The 14,047-nt window shown below is 47.8% G+C and overlaps 1 protein-coding gene across 7 annotated transcripts; it reads left to right on the top strand.

The window, feature by feature from the left end:
- Positions 1-483: 483 nt before the first annotated feature.
- On the top strand, positions 484-14,045 carry IFFO1 (intermediate filament family orphan 1). Of its 7 annotated transcripts, none has more exons than XM_027843306.1 (9): positions 484-1,338; positions 6,758-6,818; positions 6,958-7,053; positions 7,400-7,540; positions 7,911-7,919; positions 8,527-8,684; positions 8,828-8,948; positions 9,204-9,296; positions 13,911-14,045. In XM_027843306.1, exons 1-9 carry the CDS (start codon positions 512-514, stop codon positions 14,043-14,045), a joined length of 1,641 nt encoding a protein of 546 aa, XP_027699107.1. In that variant the 5' UTR covers positions 484-511. The 7 variants fall into 7 exon arrangements, with proteins under 7 accessions (XP_027699107.1, XP_027699105.1, XP_027699103.1 ...); XM_027843304.1 differs by having other exon boundaries at positions 9,201-9,296; XM_027843302.1 differs by having other exon boundaries at positions 8,503-8,684.
- The last annotated feature ends 2 nt before the right edge of the window (positions 14,046-14,047 follow it).

The raw sequence follows: 14,047 nt of genomic DNA, 5'->3' as shown, positions 1-14,047 counted from the left end.
CGGGATAAGCGGTCCAGCCTGCTCCCTTTGCTTTGGGGTCGGGTGGTGAGAGTGGCAGGGCTTGATTGGAAACTATACCTCCTCGGGTGGTGGGGGGAGGTTTGTAAAGGAAAGCCCCCTTGGGGACAGCCTTGCCCAGCCAGCGTCTGCTCTATTCTCCTGGCCCTCTCCAGCTTTGCACCTGGGCTTTCCCAGAGGCCGCCTCGGAACCGAAGAAGCGGCTGTTAGAGGGGAGGGCAGCACAGGGGTAATGTAGACTGGCGCCAGGTAGGTGGCCCGTGCGGGGACCCCACACCAGCCTGGAAAAAAAGCTCGCTCCCCACTAGCGGGCCAGAGTCGGCTGCCCGCACGCCTCCCTCTGTCGGTCTGACACTCACTTGTACTGCCCCCGTCCCCTTCCATTGGCTCGCTCCGTAGTCCCGCCCCCATCCCATCTTCTCATTGGCTCTCTGCCCAGGCCGGCTCCCCGCCCCGCTCCAGTCTCCATCTCGAGGCGAGAAGCGGTGCGGCCATGAATCCGTTATTCGGCCCCAATCTCTTTCTCCTGCAGCAGGAGCAGCAGGGCCTGACTGGGCCTCTCGTGGGACCCTCGCTGGGGGGCGGCGACTACCTGGGCGGGGGTGGGGAGCTGCCTGCGGGCCCTGCGGCGGCGGCCGCCCCTCCGGGCATCCCCCCGTGGGAGCCGCTCACGCTGGCCGGCCCGGGCCCGGCTCCCTCAGCGCCGCCAGCCGCCATGGCCCTCCGCAATGACCTGGGCTCCAACATAAACGTGCTGAAGACGCTCAACCTGCGCTTCCGCTGCTTCCTAGCCAAGGTGCACGAGCTGGAGCGGCGCAACCGGCTGCTGGAGAAGCAGCTGCAGCAGGCTCTGGAAGACGGGCAGCAGGGCCGGCGGGGCCCGGGGCGCCGCGACCAGGCCGTGCAGACCGGCTTCATCAGCCCCATCCGGCCCCCGGGACTGCCCCTCGGGGCCTGGCCCGCCGCGCGAGGCCTCGGCTCCCCGGCTCGCTCGCCCGCAGGTCCGCTGGCGCCCACCGCGTCGGGCCTCTCGTCGTCGCCCGCCGGCGTGCTCGCCCCGGCGTCCGTCTCGTCCCATTCCACGACCACATCCACCCCCTACTCCTCGTCGGCCCGCTTCATGCCTGGCACTATCTGGTCCTTCTCGCACTCCCGCAGGCTCGGGCCGGGACTGGAGCCTACCCTGGTGCAGGGGCCTGGCCTGTCGTGGGTGCACCCAGACGGCGTGGGGGTGCAGATCGACACCATCACCCCCGAGATCCGGGCCCTGTACAACGTGCTGGCCAAGGTGAAGCGGGAGCGGGACGAGTATAAGCGGAGGTGAGGCTGGAGCAGGTGGGGCCGAGCCATCATCGGATGGACCCTAGGCACGGGGGTCCGCGGCGTTGGTATTGAGGGTTCCGGAGAGAGAACCCCCAGACAGGGAGGGTTTCCAGCCAAAAGGGTTTAGAGAAAGCAATGAAAGTTTCGGGGCCGGGGGTCAAGGGAGATGTGGACCAGGAGACTAGAGAAACGCAGCAAGGCCTCCCTCCCTCCCCTGAAAGAAAAGATTTTTCTAGAATCCAGAGGACTCAAGGATCAGCCCAAATTTCAGGAAGACTGTACAGGGAAGAAAGTAATGTAAAGAGGAAGGTTATATATGAGAAGCTCGATTTTTTTTCCTTGTCTTTACTTCCCCTCCCCTCTATGTTGCAGTGTTTGGAGGGTTATGCTAACCGGGATCTTAATAGGGTGTGACTAGGGAAATGAGCCAGGGAAATGTTTGTGTAGGGCTTTCTTTTTCCCCCTTACCAGTCTTAACTGGTCATAGGGCCCAGCCCTGGTTATTCTCGTGAGCAACTTGGGGAAAGGTACTTTGTGTTCAGGAGACAAAAGGAAATGGCATAAGAGATCTGTTTTATCTCAGAGACTATAAATTTAATCATTTGGGAAGGTGTGTTGGGGGCGGGGTGTTAGGACAATCTTACAACCCCATTATTTCCCAAAGTGGGGTCTGAAGATACTGGGACACCTGCCAGCTGGGTTCCCATGTGGTCAGTCTACAAGGCCAGAGGAGACTCTTGGCAAGAATCAACCAAGTGGGGTAAGTAATAGGGATTGTAGGGAATATTGTCTCCAGAAAGCAGAGGGGACTGATAATTGTTATTGGAAAAGTGGAGGCTTTGAGAGACAAACATGAGAGGGGGACTTCGAAGCTGGAGAAAGGGCCAAGTTAGAAAAAGTTGGTAAGACTCCATGTGGACACACCCTATGAGCATAGAGAAGTGAGGTCAGGGGTGGGAATGTCATGAGAGGGTCATACAAGTTGGGAAGATGCCACTAGAGCCCCATAGTTTAATTCTCTCAAAAGAACAAAACAAAACAAAAACCAAGGCTATGGGGCTCAAGAAACCCAGCAGAGAAGGAGGAAAATATACTTGGGTGAATCCCTGTATGTTTAAGAAGTGGTGATAGTTTCAGCATTATAAATCACTGAGGAGGAAAGGAATGTTGGTTGGGGGAAACTTTGTTTTTCAGGTTTCCCCAATGTTTTTTACCACTGATCATCCCCCATAGGCAAGTCTAGAACTGCCACTATGTTTTTGTTTTTAACTTAGCTCAAAGGGTTGTTGTGTTTTAAAATTTACAAAGTGCTCTATAAATTACAGCATTTCTGTATGGCAGGAATTATTGATTGGTGAAGTGATGGGTATGGATATGGCTGAATGTGTTCATGAATTTCAATTTGGGATATGTATGACCTGAAGCAAAGCTAAGTAATAAATGGGATTTTCATCTGGCCTGGAAGGGATCAGCTTTTTCATTGCCCCTCTTCTGCCCCTCCCTGCCCCCTCGCAGATCTAGTTCTGACCTCCTGTAGGGGAAAACCTATGCTAAATAAGTGTTCTTGGGGACTTACTTTGAGATCCTGGTAAAATATGGTTTAAGACTAGTTTGGCCTTGTGCTTATAGAGTTACATATAGTTGTAGTAAGTTATGGAAGGGGGGCAAGTTTTTGGATAGGTCCATCCATAACCACAGGGACAATTGGTGCTCTCCAGTGTGGGGTTTTTTTTTTGTTTTTTTTTTTTGGTCTAGAGTGATTTGTCCTTGGTCCAGCCGTCTGAGGCAGTAAAGAGTTACTATCCCTTGGGTATAGCTTTGCTAATAACACTGCAGTACCCTGATATGCTTAGGTCTTTGTAGCCAGCATTGTTTGGTATTTGATGTACATTCTTTTGTCCTTAACCCTCTGTCCTTTTCTTATCCTCTTTATATGAGCCCTCAGGATGTCACTCTAATCCAGCCATTCAGGCCCCAGTCTGGGAGGCAGAGGATGCATACATGTTGAAGTGATAGTTGAGGCCTCTTGGGTTCTATATTCAGCTTTAGATTTGTGTGACCTGAGAAGGGGCTTTTCCTCTCTCTGAACCTTAGTTTGGTTTTTTTTTCCCCCATTATAAAATGGAGAAAATAATCCCTGCTCTCTTTTCAGCTCAGAGACCAGTAAAGCTCTCTCCTAACAGTGCTTTACACATATCTCTTTAGAAGACAGGTGTTTAAAAAAAGAAGACAGGTGTTAAGAGGGAAATAGAAACTCACCCCAGAACCTAATTCTAAAGCTGTCCATAGGAACCCACATTGTAAATGAGACCAGGGTACAATGAAATTCTTTTGTAAACTGAATGGTGCAGGCAGTTAAAGCTGCTTCTTGAGGGACAGCTGAACAAACTCCTGGATGCTGCGTGACCACAGACAAGTCACTTAACCCCTCTGAGTGTCAGTTTTCTTATCTATTAACAAGGTATCAATAGTGCCAATAGTGCCTATTTCACAGGCTTGTAAAGGATTTTGCAAACCTTAAAGTTATTCTACAAATGTAAGCTGCTTTTTTGATTATTAACCCCAGACATCTTCAAAAAAGATGCTTCTACTACTAATTGCTGGGGGGTGGGGTGGGGAGCAATGTTATATAGTAGCAGTAATAACAGCATTTTAAGATTTGCAATGCATTTAAAACATATTCTCTCATATATCAGCTCTGTGTAGCAGCTGCTATTATTATCCCTGTTTCACAGATAGAGAAATAGAGGCCCAGCGACATTGAATGGCTTGTCTAGTGTTACAGTCAAGAGCCTGCTGTGGGGTTTGGATTCTGGTCTTCTGATGCTAAGTCTAGCACTCAGTATGCCTTGGTACTTCTCTAAGAGTAGAGGGATTAGATTTATTCAGTGTGGCAGCTCCAGAGCTAAAACCAGTGGGTAGAAATTATAGGGACACAAATACGGGCACACATAAAGTAGAACTTTCTAATAATGTGTTCCTTATTACAGAAAGTGTACCTCTCTGTCTGGATTGTTGCAGAGGGGCTTCCTGAAGGCAATGAAAGCTTGGATTAAAAGTACAAGGCCCTTTCCAGCCCCAAGAATTCTGCTTCAGTAACTGTGATCATGGGACACACCCAAAGTGTACCCACCTTGAGTTCTTCAATATGGCAAAGTCAGATTTCAGGGCATTTATGCTCAGACTGTTTTGCCATGTTAAGGACTTCCTCTAACTCTGTAATTAGGTTCCTCAATTTAGTTTCTTCCTGAATTTGGTAGGATTCATACCAAAACAGTGCTTTCTGTTCTCCCAATGCATCTTGTTCAAATTATCTTGTTAATCTTTACCTTCCTCCATTCCAAGGAAAATCTACTTCTGTCCCTGATAAAAAGAAACTCAGCAACAGCACTTTACCAGTCTTGATATGTAGCCTGAGTGGCATCGTATGGGGAACCTAGGTAAGCAGGAATTTGGGGCACGGAAGGCCCTTGGAAAGGAGTTTGAAGGGAGGGCAGTGAGCTGGTGCTATATAGTGGGCCAGCAGTGATGACAGCAATGGACAGGAATGACTGCCTCATCCCTGGTCTAGCTTGGGTAAATTTGTTGGGGTGGCCATGGAGGGCAGTCGAGATGATGTAGTGGAGTTATTATTAGGAACACTGCAATGCAGATGGGGAGTGAGGGATCTAGCAGGGGAAAGAGAGAATGGGCCAGATGAGAGAGGAGAGTAAAGAGTAGAATTACTAAAATGAGAAAAGAGAAGGAATAGAGAGAAGAAAGAGATTTAATCCTTGACCTACAGAATTTGTTCTGATGATACGTTTTTGCTTTCTTTCTTTGTAACCACCAACTTAAAGTCTGTCTCTGTATCTGTTTTCGGAGTGATTCCTTCTTTCCTCCAGAATATACTGTGAAGTGATGGACTAATATAGATGGAGAGTAGGTAGCTTGAGCAGGGGATCATGTTTAAGATAAATCTATCATCTCAGCCCAACTGGAAGTAACATTTGAGCCAATTTAATGAAATCATCCCCTAAGCAGTAATACCCATCCTGTGATATTATGGATAATCCTCCAGTAGTGAACAAGCATCTATTAAATGCTTTACATATCATAGACTTCAGGTATCTGAAAAACTAGCTCTACAAGATGTGATTTTCCTTGGCTGTAGGGCTAGGAGCAGCTTAAAGCCTGTTTTGTTATATCATTGCTTCTGGGTGATGGGAGAGGCAGCATGGCATGGTGGAAAGACTGATGAACTTTGGAGTCAGAAGACAACTGGTTCCAGTTCCTCTCCCGACACTAGCAGTATGACCATAGACAAGTCAGCCTCTCTGAGCTTCAGTTTTCTTATCTGTTAGAAAAGGATAATTATACCGGTAGTGCTTATCTCATTTGGTTTTAGGGGGAGGATTAGATGAGATAATGTATATAAAGCACTTGCAGACCTACAGATATAAGCGCAATTCTTACTGTCAGCCCCAAGCATCTACAAAAGATACTTCTACTGTTAGCTTTGTATCTCAATCAGTAGCCTTTGCCCTAAGGGTTGCATTTCTAATTTTGATCTCTTTTTTTGGGAATGATAGATATGTCTTTCTTTCCCTTTGGCCTGCACTAATCCAAGGTAGGTACCCCAGACCCCTTTTGTCCCTTGCTTTGTGGCCATAGGGCCAGCCCTGCTAACACCCCTGGGGCTCACTCAAAGGTAGGTGAGGGTGGGAAGAACTGGAGCTTATAGGTTTGACTTCCGAGCATCATCTGGATTTGCTGTTGACAAACTCTGTTGATGCGGTATGTGTCCTGCAGATGCTTTTACAGGGTTAAATGACCCCACAGGAGGCAGGGGAGCAGGCTAGAGGAGCTCTGTTCTGGTGCAGGCAGGAGGCGGGAGACCGGATCTGTGGAACTGAAGGTGGGAGACTGGGCTGGGTGGACCTGGTGTCTGGTGTGGGCAGGAGGTGGGAGCTAGGTCAGTGAGGCAGCTCATGGGAGCTGGGGCAAGAGAAAAAGTGGGCTCTAGTAGCTGCTAGGTGGCCAGAATGTGACAGGAAGGCAGTTGATGAGTTAGTCAGTCGCCAGGAACTGCTGGAGCATGCCAGTAAGGGCCACACCCAGTCTGTGGCTGCAGCTGAGCAAAACAGCCGAATTCAGTCTCACATGTATTAAGTACCTACTGAGTGCAAGGCCCTGGGAACACAAAGACAGAAATTACACAGTTCCTTACGAGGAGCTCAGAGTCAATTGAACTTCCAGCCCACAACTCCTCCTTCTTCAGGGAGTCAGACCTAACAGGCCTTACTCTCTTGGTCCTTAGAAGCTTTTATTGGCTTTTTGTGTTGACTCAGGAAGTACTGGGTCTGGGGGAAGGGGAGAAGAGGGGCATGTTGGAAGCAGGAGGATTTTGTACCCGATGTCCTCTCTATTCCTTCAGGTGGGAAGAGGAATATACAGTTCGGGTCCAGCTGCAAGAGCGTGTGAATGAGCTTCAGGAGGTGAGGGTGGCCATGCCTTTGCCCATCTCCCCAGTCTGACCCTGGGTGCAAGCTTCCCCAACAGCTCTCTTTGACTGTGATCTTCTCTTAGCATCCTCTGGCTGTGCCACTAATGCCAGGGCATTCTTCCTGACCACAGGAGGCCCAAGAAGCTGATGCCTGCCAGGAAGAGCTTGCAATGAAGGTGGAGCAGCTCAAAGCTGAGTTGGTGGTCTTCAAGGGACTCATGAGTAATGTAAGTAGATCTACTTTTGTCTCCTGCCTGCTTGGGAAATTAAGCCTTTCCTTCTTACTGTTGCCTTCTCTTTTATCTCTTCTCTTTTCCCTGCCCCTCAGGTCTAAGAAAGAAAAGAGAATAAAACAGTTTCCATAACATGGGAAATTCTTAGCAAGATAACTTGCTCCACCTTGTGTGTCCTAGCTCTGTCTATCTTACCTCTCTGGAAGAGAAGCTCCTTGAGGGGGAGGGCTCTGTGGTTACGCTGCAGAGGGCCCTGCACATTATGGTCATTGCTTATGTTTGTTGTCATAAGTATAGGGTGGCACTCCTCAGTCTTCTCTCTATTCTCTCTCTGCCATAGAACCTGACTGAACTGGACACAAAGATTCAGGAGAAAGCCATGAAAGTGGACATGGACATCTGCCGCCGCATAGACATCACTGCCAAACTGTGTGATGTGGCCCAGCAGCGCAACTGTGAGGACATGATCAAGATGTTCCAGGTAAGAGTCCCTTTTTGTCCTTCTAGACTCCTTCAGGGACAAGGAGGCCCTGGGTCCCAGGCTTTTCCCTAGTTCCATTTCTTCCCCCATATCCTGAGTTGGTCAGAGGAGGGTTGGGACAGATGGAGACATTGTTATCATTGCTAGCCTGGAGCTTAGGCCCTTCCCTCTTTCCTGAGGGTCCTTACCCAAGGAACTGGGGACATAAGGTGGTTCTAAGCCTGGGGGGTGGGGCAAGGAGCAACCTCTGAAAGGAGGTTTGTGAAGCTCTCACTAACACCATCTCTCCCTTTCCCTCTCTCTCTCTTTACCCTCTGTCTGCTTCTCTTTTCTTTCCTTTCATATGCCTCCTTTCTTGCTTCCCCCACAGAAGAAGCTGGTTAGTTTCAATCTCCTGCAACTCATTAATGCTTCTACCCCTGTTTCTAAACTAGCCAGGAGGTTTGGCTATCAATTTTGACCCACTTGGCTTTTCAATGCAATTTTTTTCTCTTTCTCTACTCCCTCCCCTCCCTTCCCCCTTGTCCTCTCTCCTTTACTTTCTCTTTTCCTCTTTTCGTGTCTCTTTTTGTCCCTTCTCTCCCTGGTTCTGGGTGTAATTAAAGGTCTCCTGTATAGAAAATTCATTTTCATCCATCATTGTAGTTATTAGTTCTGTCATTGTGTTCAGGATTTTTTAAAATCACTTTTTAGCTACTTCACATCTTTACATGGTCATAATCAGCCCACATCCCTTGTCTCTCTTTTCCCTACCTCTTCTTTCCCTGCCTCTCTTAATCCTTGATCCCCTCCTTTCCTATGTATCTGTCTTTTTGTAACTTTCCATGTTTCTGTACCTGTCTTTATAACTCTGTGTCTTTGTCTCTGCCCCAACCTTTCCTGCTGGTTTGTCTTTCCTTCCTTCCCCCCTTCTTTCCTGCCCCCTGCCCTTTCTCCTCACGCACCCGGCCTCGTCTCTGTAGTCTCTGCACTTGTCTCCCATTAAGGTCCCATCCATGGGGGGGCGGAAGCGGGATCGAAAACCTGTCATCGAGGAGGACACTTCCCTGTCTGAGAGTGATGGGCCCCACCAACCTGATGGGGAGGAGGATGAGAGCACAGCCCTCAGCATCAATGAGGAGATGCAGCGTATGCTCAACCAGCTGTGAGTCTCCTAGGCCCCACCCCTCAGCACCCTCTGCAGCAAGCACTCTTCCTAGAGAAGCTGGCGTTTCCCCAACAGTGTTCTCCTGGAAGAGCTCACCCACCCATCCATTTTTTACTGACACCTGGGTTCCCTATCTCCAGGCGGGAGTATGATTTTGAAGACGACTGTGACAGCCTGACTTGGGAGGAGACGGAGGAGACATTGCTGCTCTGGGAGGATTTCTCAGGCTATGCCATGGCAGCTGCAGAGGCCCAGGGAGAGGTAACAGCTCCTCCCAGCCTCAGGCCCTCTGCCTCCTCCTGCCTTGCCCTTCCTTCTGTCCTTTGCTCACTCTCTCTTCTTGTGTGACATCCTTCTTGTGCATACTTTATTTTCCCTTCTGCTGCTCTTTGTTCTTTCTGCTAGTTGTTTTTTTTTTTAAACACGTTTGTCTCTTTTTCCCCTTTGCCTTATCCCATTGTTCTCTACCTCTCTGTTGCTGCTACTACTCCTTTGCTTCCCTGTGGTTCCCAGCAGCAGGAAGACAGTCTGGAGAAAGTGATTAAGGACACAGAATCTCTGTTCAAAACCCGGGAGAAGGAATACCAGGAGACCATCGACCAGATAGAGGTGAGCATGTGACCTGTGGGTAGGTAAGCTGATAGACCCACATGGATCTTCTAAGGAGTAACAGTCACCTGGAAATTGTTAGTGCCCAGGGCCAGACATCACTGATCTCATCTTGAGGTGACGGTAGATTTCAGTGGTGTGGGTAACCCTTTCCTTCTGTAGAGAGAATATACTCTTATCATGACTTCCTATGGACTAGAAATTTGTCATCTCTTCACCAGTCTTCCAGTGAGTTTCTTCTATGCACTTAGTTAATGAATGAATGAAAAGGCATTTATTAAGCACTTTCTCTGTGCTTTGAGCAGCTTCAGATCCAAATAGAAGGTAAAGACAGTCCCTGCCCAAGAGCTCTAATAGGAGGAGGCTCTGATGTGGGGAGGTAATGGTCAGGGAGGGATGTTTTGGTTGGGAGGGTAATGAGATGGGAGTAGAGCTGCCATAGGGGAGCACAGACCTTTTCCAGGAGCAAGGACAAAATTGATTTGATTATGGTTCCACAGCTGGAAAAAGACGAGTGGTGGAGGGAAGGCATAGTAACGCATGGCTGGAGCTCAGACCTAGATGTACTACTGAGGCTGGCTACTGAGATGGCTACTGAGGCAAGCACCAATCAAGGCCTTGGGGCTCCACGGCAGGGGCAGCCTCTGCGGGCCTGGAGGTTGTGCAGTCCAGGGAATGAAGCTTGCCTGCAGTCTAGGCCTACACAGAGGGCAGTTGTGTTAGTCATCATCTAGGCAGTACTTAGATGGTTGGGCTTCTGTCAGAAGCCATGCCTGTTTCATAGAATCAGCCAGCGTTTGTACTTCAGGATGTTTTGATTAAGGGAGGAGAAGCCTCTTGCTTTGTCACAAGGGAGGCACCTTATTCTTCCCACTTACTCCCTTTCTTCCCAACTGCCATAGCACCCACAGTTCTGAGCACGGTTCAGTGCCCTGACTTCTTGTTCTGTGATGAGGATTGAGCCCCTAAAAGGCTTTCTTGGTGATGCAAAGATGGAAATCATGTTCCCTGCTGCTTCATCTTAATGCCTTTAGTGCTTTTGTAGGGGTGGAGGCTCTTTCATCTCTTCCTACAATATTGGGAACTCTGCTGGTAATTAGGGGAGCTGGGGCTCCCCTGTGCATAGGTCAGACCTGTATGGACTGTGACAATGGTTGTTGTATCTCCCAAGAATATAGGGAAGTGTTGGGGGAGGGGTGGTTGGACCAAATGCCTTCTCTGTCCCACATTATCTGTGGATAATAGATCTTAAGGATGTGGCCAGTGTCCCACAACTGATATTTATTCTTGCATTTTCCTTTTTCTGCGTTTTGACAATAAAATCAAAAGAAATATTCCCCTTCCCTTTTCACTTAAATGATTTTTTTTTTCTGCTGTGAAACTATAGGCACAACCAAATCAGTGACAGTGGCTGGAGTTTGGGAACTGATCGGCATTCATTCTTCTATACCTCCTGAAATGTTTTTTCCCTCTCTAGTTCCTTGTCTCTGATGGCTCTTTGGCTGTAGGTTCAGGGCAGTGTCTAGTCACATGGAGACTCAGCTAGTGCCAAGACTTTGGCCACTGTCTAGTCCTGGACCAAAGGCTCTTAAGCTCCAAACTTTTCCTTCAAAAAGAAAGGAAATAAAAGGAAATCCTAAATGCAAATACCACTTTTCAAGTACTTCAAAATGGGCCTCCCCTTTTTCATAGTACACCTCTTGGGAAGGATATTGACAAATGGCAGTAATGTGGATGAGACCACAGGGGCCTGTGGTCCTATTGGAGTTAGTTAAAGGGACTGAGTACATTGAGCTTAGAGAAGAGCAGACTGGGGGCATGGCTGCCATCTTCAATATTTGGATCTTTCTTTTTGGATGTCCTATAGGCACTTCAAAAACCACATGCCCACAACAGAACTCATTCTCTCTCCCCCATACCTGCCCTTTTTTTTTTTTTTTTTTTTTTTTTGGCAATTGGGGTTAAGTAACTTGCCGAGGGTCACAGTGATAGTAAGTATCAAGTGTTTGGTCTGAGGTCAGATTTGAACTCAGGTCCTCCTGACTTCAGGGCCAGTGCTCTGTCCACTGTGCCACCTCACTGCCCCTCATACCTGCCTTTCTTAAGAATTTCTCTGCTTCTCTTAAGGCAACAGTATTTTTTTTTTTTTTTTTTGTCACTCAGCTTAACAGTTTCATTGTCTGCCCAATGTTTGGTCAGGTGCCCAATCCTGGAGCTTGTGCCAACCATGGTACCTTCACAGCAGTTCTTGAGTTTGTCCCTCCTTCTCTCTCTCTCTCTCTCTCTCTGTCTCTCTCTCTCTGTCTCTGTCTCCCCTCACACACTCAGCACCGGGGTGGAGGCTTCCTCCTTTCTTGCCTGTACCTGCAAGATCCTCTTCACTGTTTTCCTCGCCTCAAGTCTTTCCATTGTCTAGGCTGCCAGAGGGATGATGTGACCATGTCACTCCTCTGTTCAACTTTAACAGCTTCCTGCTATCTTTATGTTCAAATACAAACTCCTTTGTTTGACATTTAAAGTTCTTCACAATCTGGCTTCAACCTAACTTTTTAAACTCTTATATCCAATCCAGCCAAATTATCTGTCTTGCAGTTCCGCAAGCACAGCAGGCCTGGAGTGTACTTCCTCCTCCTCTCAGCCTCTTGGAATCTTTAGTTTCTTTTGAGGTTTAGCTCAAGTACAACCTTCTACATATCTATGAGACCTTTCCTGATCTCCCTCCTCCCCCTAGCTGCACCTGCACTCCAAATTACCTTGTCTTTATTTTCTGTATGCTCATCTGTGTACCTGTTGTCTCTCTTGACAGAATTTTAGCTTCTTGAGAGTAGGGATTTTTCCACGTTGACTTTGTAGCCTCAGTAGCTAGCACAGTCCTTTGCCCATAGGTGCTTAGTAAAAGTTTGTTAATTGATAGATTGGTTTGAAGGGTTGTGGAATGGAAGGATTAGATTTACTCTGCATAGCACCAGAGGTCAGAATTGGGAATTCGTGAGTGCAAGTGGCAAACAGGCAAAACTGTAGAGTGGTGAGGGTTGCCCCAAAGCACAGTGAGGTGTTGGGGCTACTCATTGGAAGGTGTATAGGTAAAGATTGTGGAAGATGTCATCCAGGGCATCAGTGTTCAGGTAGGAGCTGGATCTCTCCAGTGCCCGCCAACTCTTAACATTCTATGATACAGAAAGGTGAGGAAGCATAAATTCCGGTCATATTTCCAGTAATTTTTCACTCGAGACAATGTTACTTAGTAAATGAGGATGAGGTTCTCAGAGAATAAGGTTAGCTGCTGAGAGTGTTGATAAATCAGGGTATGGATTGGTTGCATATTCACCCTTCACCTCTTCTACCTCACCCTTCAACCTCCTTAATGGTGAGGTCTATTTCATTATTGTCTTTGAGCCCTTAGCACAGTGTCTGGAACATAGTACGCAGGTAATAAATGTTCAGAGATTGATTCCCATCCCTACTGAAGAATATGGACATGAAGGAGAAAAATTTAAGTCACCGTTTATATTAAGTGCCTACTCTGTCATTCTGTGGAGTTACTGGAGAGAGCCAAAGTTTAGAGATGATATAAACTCCCTGCCATTAGTGGAAGTTATTTTTGGATCTGGACCTGAGATTTCACTACCATAGAAAATTCCCTGTACCGTTGCAGACAGGCACCTGTTCTACAAGTTGGTAGTCTGAGAGAATTGCTTGGAGCACTGAGAGCTTAAGTGAGTTGCCTTCCTTCAGCCCTCAAACCTCCTGACCACACCCACCACGTGGTCTTTCAGAATTTGTGACTTTCTAAACTATCTTTCTTGCCTGCTCTCTTGACCCTTTTCTTTTCTGTCCCAGTTTTCCATTTCCTTCATTCCCAGTTTGGAGACCTAGAAACCAACCATGGATAATCTCCTAGTTTGCCTCTGCTCTGAGTCCCTAGTCCCTTCAACTCAGTCAAGAGAATTGCATCCTGGCCGCTTTGTTCCTCTTTCTGCTTTGGTCTTAGTTCTTTGTTCTAGGCCCGGGATGCAGGCCATCATCCCAGACCTGTCTTTCGAACCAACTTTCAAAGATATCTCAAAAAACTTTTCTTCTGGGAAAGCTAACCTCAGTGTGTGTGCTTTTTCAAAAGAAAGCAGCAATAAGAATGTTCCTCCTAAGCCACAAAGACAAGATTTCATCTCTCTTTCTACGCTTCTAGCCTTGCAGTTGATTTACAGAAGTCATCACAGTAATTTTGTGTATGCCTTTCAAGTCAAGTCAATCCTGCCCTCCTTTATTGTTCTTCCAACTATCTCCATCTCTCTTTGGACTGTCCTTACTACCATATTAATAGAACATAAACCTACAGCAGATACTTAGCATTCCTCCATGAGCCTAGCTTCCCATGAAAACTAAAAAAAAAGGGAATAGTATAGTCAGCCTTTTTGAGGCTCACCCTGGTTCCTTTAAATCCTTGAGTACATGGCTGCTTAGTTCACCCCATCCCCCACTGGCAGCTGTCCCTGAAAGCCCATATTTGTCTATCCTGGCCCCTTCAAATCTGAATCCCCTAAGGGGTAGAAACAGGTGCCCCAGCACCCTTTTGGCACATGAAAACCGACTCTTGCTGCCCTGTTCCCTTTCCAGCTGGAACTGGCCACAGCCAAGAATGACATGAACCGACACCTGCATGAGTACATGGAAATGTGCAGTATGAAGCGGGGTCTTGATGTGCAGATGGAAACTTGCCGTCGGCTCATCACCCAATCTGGAGACCGGTAAGG

The sequence above is a fragment of the Vombatus ursinus genome, unplaced genomic scaffold, assembly GCF_900497805.2.
Source record: "Vombatus ursinus unplaced genomic scaffold, bare-nosed wombat genome assembly UNPS02014906.1, whole genome shotgun sequence".
Lineage (NCBI taxonomy): Eukaryota > Metazoa > Chordata > Mammalia > Diprotodontia > Vombatidae > Vombatus > Vombatus ursinus.
The sequence above is the reverse complement of the archived record's forward strand: the minus strand, read 5'-3'. Positions and strand labels throughout refer to the sequence as shown.